General features: G+C 37.8%; 1 protein-coding gene and 1 pseudogene across 1 annotated transcript; both read left to right on the top strand.

The window, feature by feature from the left end:
* Positions 1-62: 62 nt before the first annotated feature.
* On the top strand, positions 63-2,872 carry LOC127625031 (uncharacterized). The gene is made up of 4 exons (XM_052100081.1): positions 63-1,352; positions 1,431-1,620; positions 1,704-1,837; positions 2,296-2,872. The coding sequence occupies exons 1-4, from the start codon at positions 1,079-1,081 to the stop codon at positions 2,529-2,531; spliced, it is 834 nt and encodes a 277-aa protein (XP_051956041.1). The 5' UTR covers positions 63-1,078; the 3' UTR covers positions 2,532-2,872.
* A 7,232-nt stretch (positions 2,873-10,104) lies between these two features.
* Positions 10,105-24,511, top strand: part of LOC127625516 (zinc finger protein 14-like) — a 91,028-nt pseudogene continuing 76,621 nt past the window's right edge.

The following is a 24,511-nucleotide window of genomic DNA, read 5'->3' as shown; positions in this document are numbered from 1 at the left end:
CAAATAGATCTACAAATGTCCCAGATAAGTGTAAAATGTGAAAGCATTTTAATGAAAATTAGATTAATAATAATTTTTTGGGATTATTTCTATATCTTGCCATCTGCGTGTTTACATGTTGTCTGATGTCACTATTAAAGGTCATTCTTCATAATGGGCCCTATTTTAACGATCTGAAACGCAAGTATCAAGCGCGAAGCGCAAGTAACTTTGTGGGAGGGTCTTGGGCGCTGTTGCTATTTTACCGGCGGGATAAATGACTCTTGCGCCCGACGCAAGTTTAAAGGGTAACTAAACCCTAAACCAACTTTTTTTAGTTAATGATCTGTAAGCATGGGGCTTTATTAGTACTGGTCATTGATTCAAGTAATTTTTTGACATTTGTGTATAAAGTGTTTTAATTCTACAATATATGGTGTAAAAACGTCTGAGTGCTGCCCTCTTCAGGTTGAACGGTGGCTACTGCAGTTGAATGTTCCTATTGGCTGTTGCGGTACTTCGTGACGTAAGCGGTGACAGCTGACGTAAGCAGGTTCCAGCTCACCACGCCAGATTCATGTACATGTCGTCTTGCGACCGTGTGAGGAATAATAATAACATGGAGTTTGACAGCAGCTGTCAATTAATCCGTCACTACGAGTCTCAGGTGCACCGGTGTGCAACGGGGTTTGAGATGCGTTTTCTCTTGTTTGGTGGGTGTGTCAGAACTGCAGTCCAATCAGCAGCAACATGTATATAAAGCACGCGGAATTAAAGTGAACTCACACAATGGGTTCAAATAAAGTATTTTACAAATGTGTTCGATGCAGCTCGGTTTACGCATCAACTGAGGATATTAGAAGACATGTTTGTCGTAAGTTTTATTGTAAAATATAGGATATCAACATAATGATGTAGTTGTTTAGGCTATATTATTAGCTTCATTGCAAGTGTATGACATTTGGTATAGAAATAAACAATGGTAATTAAGTGCTTTTCCTAAAAATGAGAAAGAAAATACAGGGTATTAAAACAGTATGAACTACAAATCAAGTCAGTATGTGAGGCTAAATAGATGTTTTAGTCTGAATTAGGTAAGATGTGTGCTTCCATTTCAGTTTCAGCAATCCCTTTGGGACAGGCTAGTGCATCAAATGGGTCTAGTCAACTTCCACTGGGCCTACACATTCCTGCTGCACCACAGAAGTTGGCTCCTGCACCACAAATTATGGCTCCTGCACCACAGAAGTTGGCTCCTGCACCACTGCATTTGCCTCCAGATACTACACCACTTAATTTGTCTGTTGCTGGACCATCACCTGCCTGTGCTCCAAAGTGGGCATCAGTGTCAGACCCCCAACACATGCCAAAAAGTACATTAAGTTCATTGCTTGCACATCTTTTCTAATGGTATATTGTCTGTTACTTATCTATTTAAATGTGTGCTTTAGATTCAAAGCCATGGACGCACAATGCAACATTGCTTTTAATTTCTCTGGCAAAGCAAATGGCTGAAGATTTTCAATCTCCTGTGTTAAAGAAAGTAGAAGTGTGGAAAAAGGTAGCTACACAAATGCAGGCAAAAGGATATGACTTTGGAGCAGAGGAATGTGACATTAAGTTCAGACAGTTAAAACACAGGTTTGTTTTGATACTGGCATTTGCATTATTTTGGGAGTATGGCCACTTGAAGACATTTGCTATTTCTGGGTTTCTCTTAATAGATACAAAACAATAGTGGACAGTAAGAAGAAGACTGGGAGTGGTGCCAGCAGCTGGGTCTTTTTCTCATCAATGGAGGACCTCCTGGCTGATGATCCCAGTGTGGAGCCGGTCCTGGTCATGTCATCTTTTGCTGGTGATTATCTTTTCCATGTTAATTTTTTTTTGTGCCACATCAACCTGAATTAGCACACCAGATTCAAAGAAAATGTTATTCATGATTTACTAAATATATTATTATGTAAACATTATTGGATGTTAATTGTAGGTTTTAATTAAATCACTCTGTGATGGTCTCACATTAGCATCCATGTTGGATACATAGTAGCTCCAATGTTGGCATCTATTTTTACTCCATAACTTGGTAGGGTTGCTAACAGCTTTATTTAAAGGATGTCTATTGTGTGGCTCAGGTAATTAGAATCTGGGTTAACTGGATGTTTAAAGAAGCTTTGTTGGTACATGACTCAAATGTAGAGATGTGTCCATGTGAGAACCAAAAAATGTATTTGTTAGAGGCAAGTGATGTTTGCTGCCTTCATCATTACCATTTTAAGGCCACCAAGTTTAAACTTTTTTTTTTTTTCCACATAGAGGCTTCTTCAGGATCATCAAATTCACAATCATCAAATTCACAACCTAAGGCATCAGCAGATTGTAGCAAAAGGAGAAAGCGCAAGTCTGAAGCACCAGAGTGGTTTGAACAGTATGTCAGTGAGCAAAGGAGGCAGATGTCAGAAGTCATAAGCCTGCAAAAACAAGCAGTGGAAGTGGCAAGTGAACGTAACAACATCCTAAAAGATTTTGTTTCTGCTTTGACGAAGAAATAGCAATTTGGGTTTTCTCCTTTTGCTACATTCTGCTGATGGTTAGGTTCTATTTTGTTTGTTTAATTACATGATGTACAGTATATATGCTGAGAGATATAAATGCAATATTGATCACCTCACATTTGTGGCTTTTTATTCATTATTTTACTTCCATTCTGTTATGAAACAAAAACTTCTGAAAACTTAGGTGTACACAATAAGAATGAGTTAAACATAAACTTTAATCATCTTCCACCAAAAATAAAGCAAGTTCATCCCTTTTTCTTTGACCTGAAGTATTTTCAGGGTATCCTGCTTCACAATCATTGTCGCCATCCACTTCTTCACAATCCTCCATTTGGTGGCCTTCCTCCCTCAAGAGGAAATTGTGTAAAACACACGCAGCTGTGATAACCACTGGGACTTTTTTAAGGTCTCCCATGGGCAAGTATTTTAGTTGTCTCCATTTCCCCTTTAGAAGGCCAAATGCCCTTTCTATCACAACTCTGGTGGAGCTGTGGACTGTGTTAAATTTTTTCTGTCTTTGGGACAAGTGCCCATTATCTCTGTATGGTGTAATGAGAGATGTGCTGAGTGGGTATGCAGAGTCTCCAAGCAGGTGGTAGTCACTTCTCATCACATCCTAGAGATGGCTATTTAATGGGCAGTTTCGAAACACTCTAGCATCGTGCACAGACCCTGGCCAACCAGTGTACACATCCAGGAACCTCATCTGTGATGTACACACTGCTTGGAGTTGAATACTTGCATGTCCTTTCCGGTTTATGTAACTGTTTCTATGGAATGTGGGTGCTAGGATGGGAATGTGTGTGCCATCGATTGCTCCAATGACTCCAGGAAAGCCAGTTTTGTCCTGAAAGCCATTTGCCAGGTTTGCAAACTCATCCTCTCTGGGCCATTGAATGTATTGGTTACTCAGTGTACAAAGGACCGTGCAAATATCCGAAAAAATATAATGAAGGGTTCCTTTTGACATATCAAACCGGTCTGCAACACCCTTGAAGCTCTCTTGGGTTGCCAACAACCAAATAGAGCACAGCAATTTTTTGGGGATGTCCAAGGTTCTGTTTACAAGGAAAAGACCAACTTTCTCACAGAGAGCCTGTAGAAAAGTATATGCAGCATTTATATTAGAAGTTTCTACATCCCTATGATGCTGTAAATAAGATGAGACAAATCTTGCTATGACTGTTGTATACACACTGATGCACATATTGCTTTATACAGTGGAATTTGTAAGTAAATGTACTTAACAGCAAAATAAATTCATTAAGAGCAAGTATTTTGTTTGCACATGTTTACTTATATTACAGGCAATATAACTGAAATAATAAAATCACAGGTATAGATCTGGAACTTTAAGTCTGTCAAAATATTTTGTAATTGCAAGGTCTTGTGGTCCTTTCCTTAGGAGGGTTTGCTAAACACTGATTAAACGCTACACATCTCTATATATTTTGCTATTGAATTGTGAAGTGACCATTTCATAAACTTTTCTATACTCCTCTGATTATATTATGGTAAATATTACAGTAATATAGCAAAACAACAGTGATCAGCAATAATGATAAGCAATAACAAAACAAGGTCATACAGATCATAACTTCTCTCGGAGGTAAGAAGTGGATTATCATTCACCTGAAATGTTTGTCTTTTCATCCTAAAATGCGAGGCAAATGTTGTATCACAATAATTAGGAACCACAGTTTCCACAAATCCCTTCACTCGATTGGGAAGTTCTCTCGTGTTCTGGGCGGCAAGTGCAGTAACTGTAACATGGGGCATATTTTGCAGTATTAATCACATATTTATACCGACTTCATCAGGCTCCGAAAATTCTTCACAAAGAACACAAAGAATGGCCTTCTCAGCTGCCATAGTTGCAACTCTTGCGTCATCAGAACAGTGCGTTCAACGCATCACCGTTTCTGTTTAAAAAACGTTGTGCAACGTTTTGTCGGCGCTGAACGCAGCCCAGGTGCGCATGTTGCATGGCGGATTGAAAAATAATTAAATTTATTCTGTTTAAATCTTTTCAACCTATTTTTCCGTTTGTATTTTATTTTATTTTTTTAAAAAAAAATTTATCAATTACTGTTTGATATTGATTTATCATTTTGACAAATGTAAATAAAGAAATGTCACAAATAAATTCTTTCGGATGTTTTAGACTCGTTCTCTCTGAATCACGAATATATGCATGGTTATATTTTTGAAATGTAGTCTAACATTAGACCGAGATTAATTTGCTTTACCTCACTATAGATGACGCAGCAGCTCTTCTGCCAAATAAGCTCTCCTGTCCCGTGCTGCTGCTGTGGCATTTGGGTTAAGTGGCATCGGCACATGCAGTTCACCATCACGTCTCCTTAAGTCCTCTAATGTTTCCTCATCTATGTCAACAACACAACCTTGATTTATGGAAATGTTGTGTAGAACACAACATGCCACAAAGAATGCTGCAACTTTTTGAGGACTGTGCTGTAAAGTGCCTCCTGACCTATCCAAACACCTGATGCGCATTTTCAGTATGCCGAACGTTCGTTCAATTACACAGCGTGTTTGTGTGTGTTTTCGATTAAACCGTATTTCACTCATTGTTGCTGGCATCAAAAATGGTGTCATCAGCCATGTCTTTAACGGATACCCGTTGTCCCCTAATAGCCACCCATCCAACGGGGGATTCCCCTCGAAGATGGCAGGAATGGCAGAGTTTGCTAGTATAAATGAGTCGTGGCTCGAGCCTGGATAATTCGCAAAGACATCGGTGATTTTACTATTAGCATCGCAAACGACTTGTATGTTGATTAATAGGTTCCCTTGCGGTTGACGTATACAAGTGCGTTTTCTGATGGGGCACGTAGCTGCACATGGGTGCAGTCTATAACACCAAGGACACCAGGGAACCCATACTTTGCAGAAAACCCATGCTTCGCTCTTTCCTGGCTGTCAGGTGTGACGGGGAATTGGATGTATTCCCCAGCATGTCGGACTAGACCTGATGTAACTGCATGTATAGCCGAACTTATGGCAGATTGTGAAATGCCTCCAATGGAGCTAAGGGGGTGCTGGAACGACCCAGATGCATAGAAATGTAATGCCGCTGTAACTCTCACTGCAACGGGGCAGGCATAGGGACAGGGTGCATCAGTCCCCAGCTCATCTGCCAGGAGATGGCAGATGTCTGTCACAGCCTGGCGGGTCAGGCGTAACTTACGCATACATTCCTCCTCACTGAGGGAGAGAGGTCTGTCTGGGCCGGTAGACCCTCTCCTTCCGGCATCTAATTCTCTGTCCCAAGACATACTCCATCTCACTGTGCAATAGAAAAAAGACAAACTAATTTGTCAGATGTCCTTATATACATATATGTCTTGCCACTATTGGGCAAACAGGTCTGATCAGTCATTGGCTACAATTAGCCTGAAAAATTTGGGTAACTGTGTAAGCTAGATTTAGGCCTACATTTTTTTACATCTTCATGGACACCACAATGATTTCCCTCATGTGTTAATATTTTTCCTTGTTATAATGTATGATTTGCAAAAATAAAAAGTGCTGCATCTGTGTTGATGAGAGAATCAAAGTGTATGCGCGTTGTGCACCCGCTACATTATGGCCAAGCATGCGCGCTTAAAATAGCATTATGAACAACGCGCAACGCGCCACTGACTTTAGACTAGGTTTTTTCTGGTCAGTGGCGGAATTGTTTTCTGGAACTGCAAAATAGCACTAGGGAATGTTTGCGCCGACCGGCCCAGGGAGCGCAAGTTCATTTGCTAGTTTACCGACGTGCGTCTGTGGAGGGAAAAACCCGCTTTGCGCGGGTGCAAAATAGGAATTATACATGCGTCAGTGTACAAAGTCATTTGCGCCGGGTGCAAGATAGGGCCCAATGTGTTTTTGATTTGTTTTGACTTTGATACATGATATTACACTGTGATACATTTACATTTATTAATTTGGCAGACGCTTTTATCCAAAGTGACTTACAAAAGAGGAAGAACATCAGTGAATCATCTTAGGGAGACAGTGGTACAAAAAGTGCCATATTACAAAATTTCAACTATCATCAGAATAGTATACAAAACAGATTTAAGTGCAACAAGAAATGTAAATAATTTATTTATTTTTTTAGTGATATTAGTCACATGATAAAGCTTTTTCCACTTACTGAAACATTTATTGCAATCATCATTATAATTATCCATCCCATTATATTGAATGTAACATTAGCCCTTGTGAACTTTATCTGAATTGATTCTGACTCAGTTTGTGGATTTAGTTTTGCATTCAGCTGCAATGTCATTTATTTAGTCATTTTTTTTATAATTAACATTTTCTGAGCAAATTGGTAAAATAATTCCGAAAGTATTAAAGTCCTCTACTAATTTTGTATAAACTTTACGCAACTTATACAACCTTCTAAAACCTAAGAACCAACAAAGTGGAAGAAGAACCAGTAAAGTGAAGAAGCACTAGCATTAAACTAGCATTTCTGTGGTCCATTTCTGAGTTTTTGCTGTGAGGAATATAAGTCAATAAGTGATGTAATTTTTTATTGTGCTTTTTTTAAATCTTTTTGGAGCTATTCAGGACAGTCATACTTTGAATCAGGGGACAAAGCAGGAAAACTTCTGGCTAGATGTATAAAGCAGAGAGAGTTTTTTTTACCATTCCCTCAGTGAAATCTGCTGTTGGTGAAATGTTTACCTTCGCCATTGATATTAATAATGCTTTAAATAATTATGTCTTGATCTCTATAGCTCCACGTCTTCATCTACAGATGAAGATATTAGAAATTTTGTGGAACCATTAGATCTCCCTAAACTGACTGCTGAGAATCATTTTGATTCTGAGATAATCTTGGAGGAGATTGGTGAAGTAGTTAAGGCCTTACCTACAGGCAAGGCTCCAGGGCAAGACGGTTTTGCCGCTGAAGTTTTAAATCTTATGCCACAGAACTGGCTCCACTTTTGTTAGAAGTTTATAAGGAATCATTAAAGAATGGAAAGCTTCTGCCAACCATGACACAAGCCCGGATCAGTCTGATTCTCAAAAAGGACAAAGATCCAAGCGAGTGTAAGAGTTACCGTCCAATTTCTCTGATCCAGTTAGATGTAAAAATTGTCAAATCTTCTGGCCAACTGATTAAGTAGAGTTATGACATCTCTTATACATATAGATCAGGTGGAGTTTATTCATAGCCATAGCTCTTCTGATAACATTAGGCGGCTCATTAATATCATGGGGTCAGTAGTGAATGATCAGACTTTTATTGGATGGATTAAGCTACTTTATAGACACCCGGTAGCGGCGGTACAAACAAATGGATTCATTTCAGATTATTTTACTCTGGATAGGGGCACTCGTTCCCCATTATTGTTCAATCTTGCCCTGGAACCATTAGCAGCTGCAATAAGAAAGGAGGATGAAATTCCAGGGGTTATAGGTATGGCACATATGCTTTTACTTTACACAGATGATATTTTTTTATTCATCTCCAACCCCCACTAGATCTATGCCTTGCCTCCACAGAATGATCAATTCCTTTTCTAAATGTTCGGGATACAGAGTAAGTTTGGTCTAAATCCAAAGCTTTGGCTTTGGCAGCGTACTGCCCAGTAACGGCTTTTCAGCCCGGCACCTTTGAATGGGCCAAACAGGGCATTAAGTGTTTGGGTATTTTATTCCCAACAAATTTATGTGATTTAGTCAGTTAATTTTGACCCTTTAAAAAAAGATTTTCCAGCGATGTGGACAGGTGGGCTTCATTACATTTATTGAATTCCAAAATTGAACTACCTGCTACAGTCTCTCCCTGTAGATGTCCCCCTCACACAAGCAATTTGATAGCATAGTGAGGTCCTTCATTTGGAATGGAAAACCTAGTTTACATTTCAATAAGTTAAATAGGCCGATTGACAAGGGTGGGCTAGGACGACCCAAGATTTTGTTTTATTATTATGCATTCTGTCTCAGATAGTTGGCTTATTGGTCACTTCCACCTGAGAGAGCCCCTCCCTGGTTTCGTATTGAACAGGAAGTCCTTGCCCCTATTTCGCTATTGTTAAATTAAGTTAAATTACACCCTGTTATCTTGCATTTGCACGAGGTTTGGACAAAAGTGTCCACAGTGTTTCATTCGGAGATTTATTTAAATGTTGCCTCAAGCATATGGCTGAACCCTAAATTACATATTAATATGTCCCCTATCTGTTGGTTAGAGTGGATTGGGAGGGGGGTTTATACACTCAGTGACCTATATGAGAGTGTAGTATTGAGATCTTTTGCTAATTTGGTTCAACATTTCAAGATTCCTAGATCCCAGTTTTTTAGGTATTTACAGCTGTGCCACCTGCTCTGTACTATTTTTGGTAGTGGTGTACACCCCCCAAAATGGCAGATACTCTGGAAATGGTGATTGCTGCTTTTGGGAAAGGTCATGATGCATCTGTGTATTACTCCCAGTTAGTTCAGAGTATGGGGGATGGAGCTTCGTCTTCTCTCAATAAACTATGGGAAAAGGGTCTGTTTGCTTGGGTCCGTCTGATGCAATTTAAGATTTTGCGTCGGTTCTACTGGACTCCCTCTAGATTATATAGGTTGGGTCTTAAAGACACACCCACCTGCTGGTGGTGCCAATCAGAAGACGGGGACACAGTACATGTATTTTGGGGATGAGTAAAGATCCAAACATTTTGGTTGGGGGTTCAGAAATATATGTGTGAGGTGTTGAACACTGAACTTTCAATTTGCCCCAGACTCTATATCCTGGGCAATGGGACGACACTTACTATTGAAGACAAATATTTAAAAAGTTGGGTCCTAGCCGGAGTCATGATTGGTTTGTAAAATCATCCTCAGGGGATGGAAGTAGGCTGGGGCCACCCTCATTTAGGCAATGGTCCGGGGAGATGGGCGGGGTGGCGGCATTTGAGGCGGCATTCTAGTTTTCTAGAAGGCTGGGGAAATGGGATTTGTTCGTCAGGAAGTGGGGGACTTGTTATACAAAATAATCTTTAGGGGGGTAGTTGTACTTACTTGCTTTGATTATTGTTTTTTTCTGGTGTAACCACGAAACCCTTTCTTTTGTCATTTTGGTGCTTGACAGGCTCCTTTTTAACTAATTTGTATGAAAATATTCAATAAGGATAAAGTCATAAAGGTTTGGAGCAACATGATGGTGAGTAATTGATGACAATTTTAATTTTACTTTTCTACTAAATGTGGTTTCCAGATGCTGTTGAATGTGTTCTTCTAAACTGTGAAGTGATAAAAGATTCCAAACATTTATGTCAATGTAAATATAAAACCGGTCACTTCATTTTCCTGTATAATGTTGTAGAAAAGTTTAAAGTTAATGTATTTTAAAGTTCGACAGCAGGACTGAATAATCAGATGTGGGTGTTTTATTCACTCCAGTCCAGCAGGAGGCGGAAATTCACCGGAAGTTGTTTCATAAACCGACAGAAAATACCAGAAGAAGAAAGCCATAGTGCACTATATAGTGAATAGGGGACGGATTCAGATACATTTTCAGTTTGAGCGCTCAGTTTGGTACGTGTTCAATGTGTTTTACATTATTTGTGAGATTAATATTTATTTATATATGTTGTTTTTCTCTCTTTTGTGTTTTAATGAGTGTAAAATAAGTTTTTATCGACGCATGTCACTTTGTTTTGTTACAGACGCTTTAAAAAATCCCTTTCAGGAGAAACAAACAGAAATGTGAGAATATTCTGCTTAAATGAGTCTTTAAATCCAGCGACTGACTGTAAATGAGTTCAATGAAGGTGATAATATATATTGGAGAGACGGGCACAAACAAACGCTTTTTGGTTTCCTCAAGTTTGTGTAAATACTTTTGGGATTACTGGTCATATGCAAGAGATGAACAAAACAACTAAAACACTTCAGAACAGGTTTATTTCCACTTTCTGTCTGTCTGTGGCTAAACTCATGTTTCTATTTTAGTCCAGTTTGAAGACGTGTTGGTAAAGTTCAATCTTGACAAACTTTGACTAACGTTCCAGAAACGTCGCGCTAATGTCCTAAAAACGTCCCTTAAAAGAGGTTATTGCAGCATGTTCCCTGATCTTCAGATAATTTCTTAGATTTAATAGTTCTGCAGAGAATCGGATTTTGCGCCTCACTTGGATCTGTAAACACTGCAACTGTAATTCACAGATTGATAAAGTGATTTGCCGATCAAAAATATGTTTTGTGTTCATTTTTAAACATTTTCACCCTTTATATTTGTGTGATGAAATACTTTGTTTGTTAAATCTGCACATGAGAAGTCTTCTGTGAGGTGATCTGAGGTAAATATATTATCTTTAATTGTATTTATATTTACATATTCCTTTTAGTATATTTATTCCTATTTAGTGTCCCAGTTCATGAGTACATTAAAATATAATATATGTTGGCATTTATCCTGTACCAGCCTGGACCAAAGTCTATAATATATAACTTTAATTAGATTCAGTTAAACTTGCTAGAGTTTTTTTGCTCTTTTACATCCCGTGCACCAGTTTACTCTTAAGATTCATTGTTTTTTTATGTCCTTTATATTTAGCAAATAAATAGAGTAACCAAGTTTGTTTTGTGATTTAAATATATATTTAATAGTGTCTTGGACACGGGTTGGGACTGATATTAGTGGTATCGGGTAATTTTAAATAAATGTGCTTTTACCGAATGGACCCGAATTCTTTTCAAATATGCCAGCTTTCCATTATTCGTATCGGACGTTTAACAATATTTTAGTATTTAAAACAAATACAAATGAAATAATAATTACTTTTTCCCTACATGCAATTTACCAATTTTATAAATTTAGGATTTAAAAAAACAGAAGAAAAAAGGTGCAAACATCTGGTTTATGTAACATTGTTTCACCCAACTTAAATCAACGTTTGGCCAAGAATCGAACATCAACCCTGGTTATCTGCTGGTAAGGTGGTACTTAACACATACAACTATATTAATATAATGTAACGATAAACGTACTAGCAACAGTGCCGTTACGGAAATACATTTAGGTTGTTGTTATTCATGTTTCTGTAGTTAGCAAGCTAGCTACTGTATTTATACCATATCAGAAACTGTTATTTTGTTCAACAGATCTGTTCTTGTGTATAATCATATAATATTGTTTTAGAGTTTGATGAATGTCAGTCCATTATAATGATGATGTTTTTGTGTTCAGATGTTTATCATGAGAGAGCAGGTGGATGTGATTCATGCTGGAGAACAGCAGATGCTGCAGACACCTGTGAAGATTGAAGTGAAGCATGAGGAGATAAAAGAAGAAAACACGACAGAAGAACAGACTGATGAAGATGATGATGAACAGCAGATGCTGCAGACATCAGTGAAGATTGAAGTGAAGCAGGAAGAGATTGAAGATGAAAACACAACAGCGGAACAACAGACTGATGAAGATCATTTTATTTCCTCAGGTATGTTTCTTCCTTTAATGCTGTTTAATATTTTCATGACAATTGACAGTCATGTCAGAATCTGATACTAAATGATATTGTCACTTAAAAGTCGAACCCTCTGTTTTTATTCTCAGTTTACAAGAGATCGGTTGTCCAAAGTCAAAACAGTCCTGCAGGAATCGTTACTCTCCATTAGGGTTTCTGCTTACAGTCTTATGTTATTCTCTTTAAAATTATGACTTTAAAGGGATAGTTCACCAGTCAATTGTTTTCATTTGAATGCACTCATGAGCCTAAAGTACACACAACAATACCAATTAAAGGTGATAAATGTTAACATCGTAATGAACAAGACCACTATAACATAAACAGTGGTCTGATAACATTGCCGATTGAAAGGCAGCTGTATGTGCTGTGCGCAGGATCGAGTACACGAGGTAGGATGTTTCTGGTAACAAGTCAGCGTTTCTGACAGTGCCGTTTCTGACCATTTTGGACACCCTAGGCGAGAACGCTGTTGTTGTGGGGGATAAGTGTGTGTGTGTGTGTCCTCCACCTTGTAAATACGACACCAGTGTTCACTCTTGTTTACTCCTTTCTCTGTGTCTTTTAACAAGTCTTTGAATTTTGGCTTTAACATCTGTAGATCAAGCTAAATTTATTTTCCTCTGCAGAAGTCTGCCATAGTTGTTCATATTCTCCTGGCTGAATGGCTAGTTCAAGTAGTCACGCCCCAAACTCACGCTATAGTCTTATCGTGCCTTCCATTTGTCTCGGAAGTCGGAGCTCCGAGTTCTTTTCCGAGATCGATTGACATATTACAGCAAGATCCTCCAAGTCTGCAACGACTTTCACCACCATTGCCGACATGCTGGAGAGTTGATGCTGAATCTCTCCCGCCACACCATCCAAAATGAGTCCCTGGTCTGCGGCCCTGTTTGGGGTATAAGCGTGAGCACATAAGTGTCTTTTAATGTCTCCAGGGCCTGAAGATTTTGATCTTCATAAACAGTTATGGAACAGGGTGTATCGCATCTCACTGTTTTATGACGCAAAAGGTAATAAAACTAGCAAAGTGTCGCCGTTCACACGTCCAAACCTCGCATGGCGCCAATGGTGTCGGGTCAACAACTTGACCTTCAACACCACAAAAACAAAAAGAGATCATTGTGGACTTCAGAAGGTTTAAGAAAACAGAACAAGCTGCCCTCTACATGCATGGTGAGGAAGTTGAAAGTGTAGAGCACTTAAAGTTCCTGGGAGTCTACTTTTCATGCGATCTGACTTGGTCATATCACACATCTTATGTAGTGAAGAAGGCCCAACAGAGACTATTTTCCCTATGGAAATTGAAAAAAGCACAACTACCTCAACAATTACTCAGGAATAGTACCATAGAGTGTATACTCTTTTACTGCGCCACAGTGTGGTTTTCCAGCTGCACTGCTGCTGGATGGAGAGAACTACATTGTGTGGCGAAAGAAGCCCAACGGGTCATCGGATCTGGGGTCATCGGATCTGAGCTCCTGAATCTGGGTGAAGTCTACATCAGTCAGCTACAAAGGAAAACTAGAAGCATTGCCAGTGATGTAACTCACCCTTGACACTCCCTGTTCGACTCTCTACCATCCACTAAAGGAGGAAGATCCTTTTCATATTTGGCTCCTAAACTATGGAATAGTCTCCCAAACACTGTTCGAGATGCAGACACACTCTCTCAGTTTAAGTCTAGACTAAAGACTCATCTATTTAGCCAGGCATACACCTAATTTATCCCACAATTAGGCTGCTTTAGTTGGGTCTGCCGGAACCAGAAACCAGAAACATTGAGCATGATCTCTAACTCTACAATAAATTCAGTGGCATCTACGCTTACATCTTTTTATTTGTTTCCCTGTCTCAACCTCGGGACTCCTATCCTGAGGTCACCAGAACCGGCTGGATCCAGCACCATTCCTGCTTCATGTTGGACTCCACTGCTACATGTCGCAGAATGATGATGACTAAATGCAGCCGGTGCCAGCCAAACATCACTTCAATCTATTATGACGGACTTCAGAGGATGAAATGATGCCAACTCCAACCTGTATCACCTCAGTCTATTTATGGACTACGATCTTGAAATGGAATGCTTAGACTAACAATTGCCAACAAAAGCCTTCATCAGCCAATTAACAAGGACAATTGCATCTATGTGAACTTCTGCAATTAATCAAGATGGACTTCAAAGACTTTGGTCATTAATCTTACAGTTCAAACACAATCTATGTTTAATCAATGACCCTTATCACTTAGTTTAATAATTTTAACGCTTTCCCGGTCCGACGTGCCGAACTCGACCCACGGTGTGTTTCAGAGGTTTATGTTTTTGAAAGATAAAACTCCAAAAAAAAAAAAGTAAACATAATACATATATTTGGAAAGCTGAGATACTCGTGATTCGAACGATGTAAACCTTTTTAAGATACAATCACAACAGCAGGTACAATCTATATCTTTGTCAGACCACCAACATATAAACAACCAAAAACAAAATTTAGGCAACTCACCTATGAAGCCTCATAGTAGTCCACTGAGCCATAACTTCCCGACAAAAGCGGTGTTGTTTCATTGTCAAATGTCCAAACGATCAAATCAAGTAAAATGTTTAGTCCAAATCACATTATTACATCAATAAATATCCACAGACTCTTGTTGCATCATTTCAAAGCACCTGGCAGCTGTGCCTAATCTTTCACATATTATCGGTAATAACTTCAGTTCAGATGTAAACATTTCCTATATCCGGTATCAAAATGGAAGCACGCACTCTGACCTTTCGATTGACACCTCATTTGACCCAATAGGAGCTTCCATGTCCTATCCAAAGCCTTCAATACCCAACCACAGTCTGTGTCGAATGTAAGGGCATACCCACTTTCCTTTGTTTACTGATCAAACCAATTACATCGAAGAGTGGAAATGACTGACGCATCGTATAGCCAATGAAATTCTGAAAACAGTGATATGCGGCTTTAGTTGAACCATTAGAGCATGGTTCTCTTATGCGTGTGCGTAAGCAGCCTCGAGTTTACCGACAGTTTTATGCCTCAGCGTAAAGCCATTGGAGAACTGTTTTGGAACTGTTTACACATTTGGCGATTTAAATATGGTGAAACGGACACGAAAAACAGGATTTTCACCCCAGGATGTGATATAAGAAGGCATTCATTGTCAAAATTCTGAGTTTGGAGATGAAATTTCTGAAAACAATACGGATGATTTGGAGGCAGAGGAAATATGGAGAGATGAGACATGGCTCTGGACAAGTAAGTGTTTTCTTATGTTTTATAACATATATTACTGTATATTCCGCATAAATAAGCTTTAGTTTGAATAATGAACACATTTTGTAATTACCCTTTGTCGTGTGTTTCCTCAGTGAGTGTTTGAACCGTTTGTGCGTGTTTTTTGTATTTGTATGTGCGTGTGTGAGGTTTTAGTTCATTGTTTGTTTCAGATCTATTGACATGCTATATAGATGTTTTGTATATTTACTGTAAATATATATATATATATATAAGTTGAAAATAAGAATATATGTTGTCTTTGAGAGTCTATTTGTTACAATGCGGGGAGGTGGGGGAGGTGTAGGCCCATCTATTTGTTACAATGCTGAATTCATGGGGGAGGTGTAGGCCCATCTCTTTGTTCCATAGTACATTGGCAAAGTATACAGTATTTACAGTAAATATACATACAATAATGCATATTTACACACTCGAAAATAAACTATATATATATATATATATATATATATATATATATATATATATATATATATATATATAAAATACAGAAAAGATGGAAAAGTTGTGTCTAGCTTTGTAAATTACATTTATTTATTCTCCCCACTCAGCAAGCGGCCACATAAAGTGGAGCAGCAGGACAGCACCTCATCAAGAGAGGAGGGCTTTCAGAGAGACCCTTGCTGAGGAGCCAGACCCGTATCTCCTGCTCCACCGAAGAGCAGATCACAGGCCGTTGCACATCACCAAATCTTGCACCGCTGGTCGTCTGAAGTGCAGGCAGTGTCATGCAAAGACACCAGTGAAGTACTCTTCCTGTGTTCTGCCTTTGTGCTTTGTACCCAGATGTGACTGCTACAATGACTGGCATGTTGCTAGAAACATGTACAATTTTATAATGGTTTGTAAATACTTTGTGTAAAAATTCATGTAAATAGTTTGTGTATTTTTTATATAAACAAATTGTCCACCATAGCACTAGTTTTGACTCTTTTATATACACAACATTTAGTTTCAAGAAGGGAAAAGGCACTCTAATGTGTTTATGCATCAGTTATTCTGTGTCAGCAAAACTAATAGTGGATCTGGATATGGAATATGATAGCTCTAAGTGTCATCTTTCATTAGAGCCCAAAATTATGACTGTACGTTGAAGCGTTCAAAAGTAGGAGCCTTTTTGTCCTAGGTTACCAAAGGGTCCTTTTGGAGTATCCAAAAGGCACTTTTGTAAAACGCCTGGGTGTACCCTTAGAAAAACATGTGTAAAATATTCATTTTTTATGGTATTGTTCTAAAATTTGAACTTGGACTAGGTAAGGATTCATGCTGTGATCCCATTGTGTTCTCAAGCTAATAGCTACAAGTTATAGTCATCTGCAGGCATCTGTATGCAAAAAAAAATTTCAGGCGGAAAAAGAAAATTCTATTTCATTGTGTTCAAACTTCTATTACTCAAAATCAGTAGCACTTACAGTAATTCTGACTGCTGGAGAAAAAACTTCAGAGTGTCCCCTTTCAAATGTGACCAAAACCATGCATGTACTCCAAACAGTTCAAGAACAGCTTTAAATTTACTTTGGGTATGCCTTGATTAGGCGTTTTAGGCTAATTTTACAGGATTGGGAAGAGGTTAAACCATGATTTTACCTATACATAATTAATATTTACGTTACATTCATAATGTTAGCCAGAGGGGAACTGGCCCCCACAGTGAGTCTGGTTTCTCCCAAGGTTATTTTTCTCCATTAATCTACATCTTATGGAGTTTTGTGTTCCTTGCCACAGTCGCCTACAGCTTGCTCACTGGGGTTATTAATACAATTATCATTTAATTATTTATAAACACTATTAAAATTCGTATTTTATCTAAATTACACAATGATGATTAATCGACTTTATAGACATTACAGTTCTTATCGTCTGTTAATGCTAATATTCTGTAAAGCTGCTTTGAAACGATGTGTGTTGTGAAAGGCGCTATACAAATAAAATTGACTTGACTTGATTTGACTTACCATCCAGCAGGCGATGCAGGACAATACAGTCCCGTACAAACAGACTGAGGAACATCTTCTTTCCAAGAGCTGTAGCCTCTACTATCCCTATAAAACATCATTGTGTCTAGATTTTTGTACCACTGCACTCACTGGAAATCACACGTGCTGCTACAAATATTCTATTAGTGCACCTTATTTATTTACTTATGCACATTATTGATTACAACAGTCTCTTATCTTGACTTTTATCCTACTTTTAATCTAACTTTTATCTTATTTATCTATCAATGGATTTAAATTATGGATTTGTATTACTTTTATTATGTTTTATAAGCTGCTGTCTTGAATGAGCCATAGAGAATTTTGTTATCATTTTGTTACAATGACCATCCATCCATCCTGAAGTCATTCAAATGAAATTCTTAACCAATCCTCAGTTTTCATTCTAGTTAGCAAACTAGAGTTTTGGCAAGTCGTTTAGGACATCTCCTTTGTGCATGACATGAGTAATTTTTCCAACAATTTTTTACAGAGATTGTTTCACTTTTAATTGAATATCACAATTCCAGTGGGTCAAACGTTTACATACACTTAAGTTAACTGTGCCTTTAAGCAGCTTGGAAAATTCCAGATAATTATGTCAAGCTTTTAGACAATTAGCCAATTAGCTTATCATAGGAGGTGTACTGAATTGGAGGTGAACATGTGGATGGATGTGTTTAAGGCCTACCTTCAAACTTGGTGCCTCTTTGCTTGACATCATGGGAAAATCAAAAGAAATCTTGTGGACCTCCTTGGGAGCAATTTCCAAATGCCTGAAGGTACCACGTTCATCTGTACAAACAATAGTGTGCTAGTATAAACACCATGGGACCACACAGCCATCAATCATACGCTCAGGAAGGAGGAACATTCTGTCTCCAAGAGATGTACATAGTTTGGTGTGAAATGTGCAAATTAATCCCAGAACGACAGCAAAGGACCTTGTGAAACCGGTAGACAAATAGCTGTATCCACAGTAAAAGGAGTCCTATATGGACTTAACTTGAAGGACTGCTCCAAAACCACCATAAAAAAGCCAGACTACAGTTTGCAATTGCCCATGGGGAAAAAGATTGAGGCTTGCAGGAGGCCTCATTTCAAAGCCGTCCACATCATTCCAGCAATTATCTACATGACATCAACAATCTTAACAGTGGTCCAAAACATCAACGGAAGAACCAGAACTTCCTACATCGATCCAAAGCAATGCAAGGAAACACACATTGATATCCAGACCTTTGCTAGAAAGTGCTGGGGTTTTATTAAATACTTTGGGTAACCCGATGGCAAATCGAGGTATACCAAATGAAGTATCGATGGTTCTCAAGGCATTGTCTATAGAATGACTCCAGAAAGTTACATTTACTTTGTTACAGTTCACTCACCAACCTGTTTTCATGTTTGTCTATGTTTTAGTTATATGTTGTAGATTAGAAATAAAGTGTTGTTTGAATTCAGAGAGCACTTTATACTGGGATATTTTGATAAATAATCTTGTCACCTGCTTTTAAAAGATCTGCGCTCTGAAGCTCAAACCATATTAAAGCTAATTCCTTACATATAAATTGTGAATGGATACAATGAGTTTTCAGTGGTGGAGAATTTGTATTCAGATTTCTAATCCGATCATATGTCATTTATCCTACATATGTATGGTTGAGTATGGGAACAGTTTAATTAAAATATCCTACATATTAATGGTGGAGGTATGGGTTCACTTTAATCCATAACGTATGCATTTATACTACTGAAATTCCACCAATACATTGATAGATTGTTCATCTTGTTGTGGAAATGATGCAATGAGCACTTGAACACTGCTGCAGTTTATATTAAAATATTATCTCCATGCTACAAATGCTGTCTATTGAGCTTAACTTGTATTGAAAGGATAATACTCCTTAAAGAAGCATATTTATCACAAAAGTGCAGAACATGATTAATATCATTAAATTTTTTTAATTGATTGTCAAATAATACAGACATACAATAACATCAATGAACAAACAGACAAACAATCCCAAAGCGACAAGTACACATACAATTATACATCTCTTCCTGCATAAATTGTTCACAAACATGACCGAAAAATGAAAATAAATAAAACCGTAAAAACCTGCTCTGGAAACAGGTGGTCAGAGTTGCTGTAGAAAAGAATGCACAGGTTTCCATAGCCTCCAAAATTTGTCCAACTTGTGATTAAGATCACAAGTTAGTTTCTCCAAAGGTAAAAAGATTGATAACTGAGTATCCACATGGTAACCGTTAGAACCTGGGGTGCAGACCACCACAGTAAAATACATTTGTTAGCCAGAAATAAAAGGATTGTAAATAAATACTTGGTATCCTTGTCAAAAAAGTCTTTAGGAGTATGGTTCAGCAGATAAAGTGAAGGGGATGAAATAAACCGTTCACCAATTATCTCCTGGATCACAGAATGAACCCCTTTCCAGAATGACTGAATGTAATCACAGGACCAAAATAAATGAAAAAATGTGTCTTTGTATATCTTGCATTTAAAACAAAGGTTTGAACATCAAGGGAACGTTCTATAGAGGCGAACAGGTGTAAAGTAAATCCTGTGAAAATTCTTTACATTTTGTTCATGTAGAGAATTGAAGTACAATGTGGAAAAATGCCGTACAGATCTTAGTCCAGTCTGCTGAACTGAACGATACCCCCAGGTCCCATTCCCACAACGGCTTCAAAGAATCACAAACTGAAAAATCAGAATTCACCAATAGGGCATAAAACTTGGAAATAATTCCTTTGAGAGATTTAGCTGATATCATGGTTTCTTCCAATTCTGATAACTTTATACGATATTTCTCCTGCCTTAAATTAAACTCTGTAAAATGCCGCATTTGAAGGTATTTGAAAATATCCACAGGGAAAATGTTAAACTGTACTCAAATGACTTCAAAGATTCAGAAATAATCAAGCCTGAAAAATCAGACAAGGCCTGAGAACTACAATCCAACAGAGCAATACTCCTAATCAGGATTCAAAGCCAAGGGAGATTGGACAGAAATAACTTGAGGAATATTCAAATATTTTTCACATCTTTCCAAACCAGTAATATATTATAATTACATTATCAATGAGGGACTTTGTCTGGTCTATATTGTTAATAAACAAGAGGGACACTAGTCTTCTGGGGTAACAAGATAGAGATTAAAAATCAATCCATAGAGTGTCCTTCCTTTTCATGAACCAGTTTGTCATCATTTTGAGTTGAGCAGACCAATAATAAAATTGAAAATTGGGCAAAGACAGAATATTCATTTTTATAACATTAACTCTCCCAAGAAGGGAAGTTGGCAAAGAGGTCCACTTTTCAAGATTGTTTTTAAAATTTTTAATTAGAGGAGAATATTTGGTCTCAAATAAATTATTCAAATCAGGAGTGATAAACATGCCCAAATATTTAAGACCTCTTCCTGAAACCTGAAAAGGAGATTGTATAGACCGATTACAGGAAATATTAAAAGGCATAGATATAAATATTCCTAAATTAACGTTATTACCCGGCACAGTACTGAACGAAGTTAAGGAATTCAAAACTGCCAGAATAGAAGTCTTTGGGTTCTCCAGGAGAACATTGTCTGCAAACAAAGAGATAACATGTTTTTTTTTCCATTCAGTATGATTCCACTTATATCAGGGTTAGTCCTGATGGATTCTGTCGGAGGTTCAATAAATAAAGTAAACATATATATGTTTATGTATATGATGAATATAGGACACCCCTGTCTTCAACCTCTACGTACTTGAAACCCCTCAGACATCAGGCCATTTGTGTTGACAGTGGCTATTGGATCTGCATAAAGATAAAGATTTAATCACACTGATAAAGCTGGAGACTAACCCAAATTTTTCTAACACTGAAAACAAAAAAGACCATTCTACATGGTCTAAAGCCTTTTCGGCATCCAAAGATAAAATCATCACTGGGTTTTTTTATATGTGTGTGTATATATGTGTATATACACTCACTTAAAGGATTATTAGGAACACCTGTTCAATTTCTCATTAATGCAATTATCTAATCAACCAATCACATGGCAGTTGCTTCAATGCATTTAGGGGTGTGGTCCTGGTCAAGACAATCTCCTGAACTCCAAACTGAATGTCAGAATGGGAAAGAAAGGTGATTTAAGCAATTTTGAGCGTGGCATGGATGTTATTGCCAGACGGGCCGGTCTGAGTATTTCACAATCTGCTCAGTTACTGGGATTTTCACGCACAACCATTTCTAGGATTTACAAAGAATGGTGTGAAAAGGGAAAAACATCCAGTATGCGGCAGTCCTGTGGGCGAAAATGCCTTGTTGATGCTAGAGGTCAGAGGAGAATGGGCCGACTGACTCAAGCTGATAGAAGAGCAACTTTGACTGAAATAACCACTCGTTACAACCGAGGTATGCAGCAAAGCATTTGTGAAGCCACAACACGCACAACCTTGAGGCGGATGGGCTACAACAGCAGAAGACCCCACCGGGAACCACTCATCTCCACTACAAATAGAAAAAAGAGGCTACAATTTGCAAGAGCTCACCAAAATTGGACAGTTGAAGACTGGAAGACTGGACCTGGTCTGATGAGTCTCGATTTCTGTTGAGACATTCAGATGGTAGAGTCAGAATTTGGCGTAAACAGAATGAGAACATGGATCCATCATGCCTTGTTACCACTGTGCAGGCTGGTGGTGGTGGTGTAATGGTGTGGGGGATGTTTTCTTGGCACACTTTAGGCCCCTTAGTGCCAATTGGGCATCGTTTAAATGCCACGGCCTACCTGAGCATTGTTTCTGACCATGTCCATCCCTTTATGGCCACCATGTACCCATCCTCTGATGGCTACTTCCAGCAGGATAATGCACCATGTCACAAAGCTCGAATCATTTCAAATTGGTTTCTTGAACATGACAATGAGTTCACTGTACTAAAATGGCCCCCACAGTCACCAGATCTCAACCCAATAGAGCATCTTTGGGATGTGGTGGAACGGGAGCTTCGTGCCCTGGATGTGCATCCCACAAATCTCCATCAACTGCAAGATGCTATCCTATCAATATGGGCCAACAGTATTAGTATGGTGTTCCTAATAATCCTTTAGGTGAGTGTATATATATATATATATATATATAGATATATATAGATAGATAGATAGATAGATATTAGTTTGAAGTCAGAAGTTTACATACACTTTGATTCAAATCATTTAAAACTCATTTTTTTAACCACTCCACAGATTTCATATTAGCACACTATAGTTCACACCATAAATCACACCATGCAGGCAGAATATACGAGACACTTCCTGTTACCTTATTTTTGCCAATAATTTAGTGAATTGCCATGGCAATACCATTCGATATTTAAAAATCTGTTTCCAATTTTGCTTCTTCGATGTCTTAGAATAATATTGTTTAATGTGTTGACAGTCTCATGAATCACCATTCAAAAAATCTATCTATCATCATCTATATACATTTTTAACTGTAATTTAAAAATGTTTGCTAACTGATTAATTTAACATGGAGAAGTTTTGACATGCCTTGACATTCAGTTAAAAACATATTAATGGCTAAAGTCTGATAACACTGTATTCAGCATATAACGTTTATGTGTGTGTTTTTTAGAAGAAAAAATGTAAGTCACTGAAATAAAGCCATATAACACATACTAAACATTCCAAACATTTGTTTAGACTTTTGAGAACTGGATCTTGTAGCCTAGAGTTTCTGCTACAAAATGATGTGAAAACCATCCTGATCACTCATTCATACAAAACAATATAGTCATTTAACTTTTGTTAGACACTTTAAAGTGTTAGAAAGGCCATATGCAAGGAGGTGTGAATGATCATGAATATTGATGTAATTCACACCTGAGGAGACAAAGACCCTCCCTTGGGAACAGAATAAAATGTTATATCTGGTATACGGCATATACATATATATATATATATATATATATATATATATATATATATATATATATATATATATATAAAATCTTTGATGAATAGAAAGTTCAAAATAACAGCATTTATCTGAAATAGAAAGCTTTTGTAACATTATAAATGTCTTTACGGTCCCTTTTGATCAATATAATCATCCTTGCTGGATTATTATATAGTATTAATTTCTTTCCAAAAAAAAAATTCTTAATTACCCCAAACTTTTGAATGGTAGTATATAATGTTACAAAAGCTGTTGTTATGGTGAGTAGACACAAATAAAAGCAGACACTTTATAGTTTCTAATGATGTCTTACACTTATCTGTATGCCCAAATAAGGAGTATTTTAAGTTGTTTCCGCTGTTATGAGGAAAAAATCCAGGAGAATGCGCCAGCATTTCCATCGGCCCCAGAGGGTTAAGAGAGAGAGATAAAGACAAAACACACACTCTACATACACAAACAATACAGCCGAGAAGGCAATCACAATGGGGGACATATTTAGTTTTTCTATTTCCTGGAAAAGTGTGCGAGCTGCAGTAAAAACAATGACACAATGACATTGATAACAGCCAAAAAGAAATACATTTAAAAGAACACATTCCAGTACCGGATCAGTAATCAAAACATGCACAGATCTGAAACAAAAACTCCAACTCAAGAACTGGAGACGTTTAACATGAAATGAGAAATGTAGTTAACTGAAGATCGTAGTTACAGTGAGGGGGAATAAGTATTTGATCCTCTGGTGATTTTGTACGTTTGCCCACTGACAAAGAAATGATCAGTCTATAATTTTAATGATATTTTAATTTGAACAATGAGAGACAGAATAACCAGAAAAACGCATGTCAAAAATGTATAAATTGAATTGCATTTTAATTAGGGAAATAAGTATTCGACCCCCTCTCAATCAGAGATGTCTGGCTCCCAGGTGTCTTTTATACAGGTAACGAGCTGAGATTAGGAGCACACTCTTAAAGGGATTGCTCCTAATCTCAGTTTGTTACCTGTATAAAAGACACCTGTTCACAGAAGCAATCAATCAATAAGATTCCAAACTCTCCACCATGGCCAAGACCAAAGAGCTGTCCAAGGATGTCAGGGACAAGATTGTAGATCTACACAAGGCTGGAATGGGCTGCAAGACCATCGCAAAGCAGCTTGGTGAGAAGGTGAAAACAGTTGGTGCGATTATTCGCAAATGGAAGGAACACAAAAGAACTGTCAATCTCCCTCGG

The sequence above is a fragment of the Xyrauchen texanus genome, chromosome 31, assembly GCF_025860055.1.
Source record: "Xyrauchen texanus isolate HMW12.3.18 chromosome 31, RBS_HiC_50CHRs, whole genome shotgun sequence".
Lineage (NCBI taxonomy): Eukaryota > Metazoa > Chordata > Actinopteri > Cypriniformes > Catostomidae > Xyrauchen > Xyrauchen texanus.
Note: the sequence above shows the minus strand (reverse complement) of the source record. Positions and strands in the feature narration are given on the sequence as shown.

Excerpts from the sequence above, each read along its gene's own strand:
- LOC127625031 (XM_052100081.1), top strand. The coding sequence starts at position 1,079 with ATGTGTGCTTCCATTTCAGTTTCAGCAATCCCTTTGGGACAGGCTAGT. Across the intron at positions 1,621-1,703 it reads TTCAGACAGTTAAAACACAG|ATACAAAACAATAGTGGACA; the intron begins GTTTGTTTTGAT and ends TTCTCTTAATAG. Across the intron at positions 1,838-2,295 it reads GGTCATGTCATCTTTTGCTG|AGGCTTCTTCAGGATCATCA; the intron begins GTGATTATCTTT and ends TTTTCCACATAG.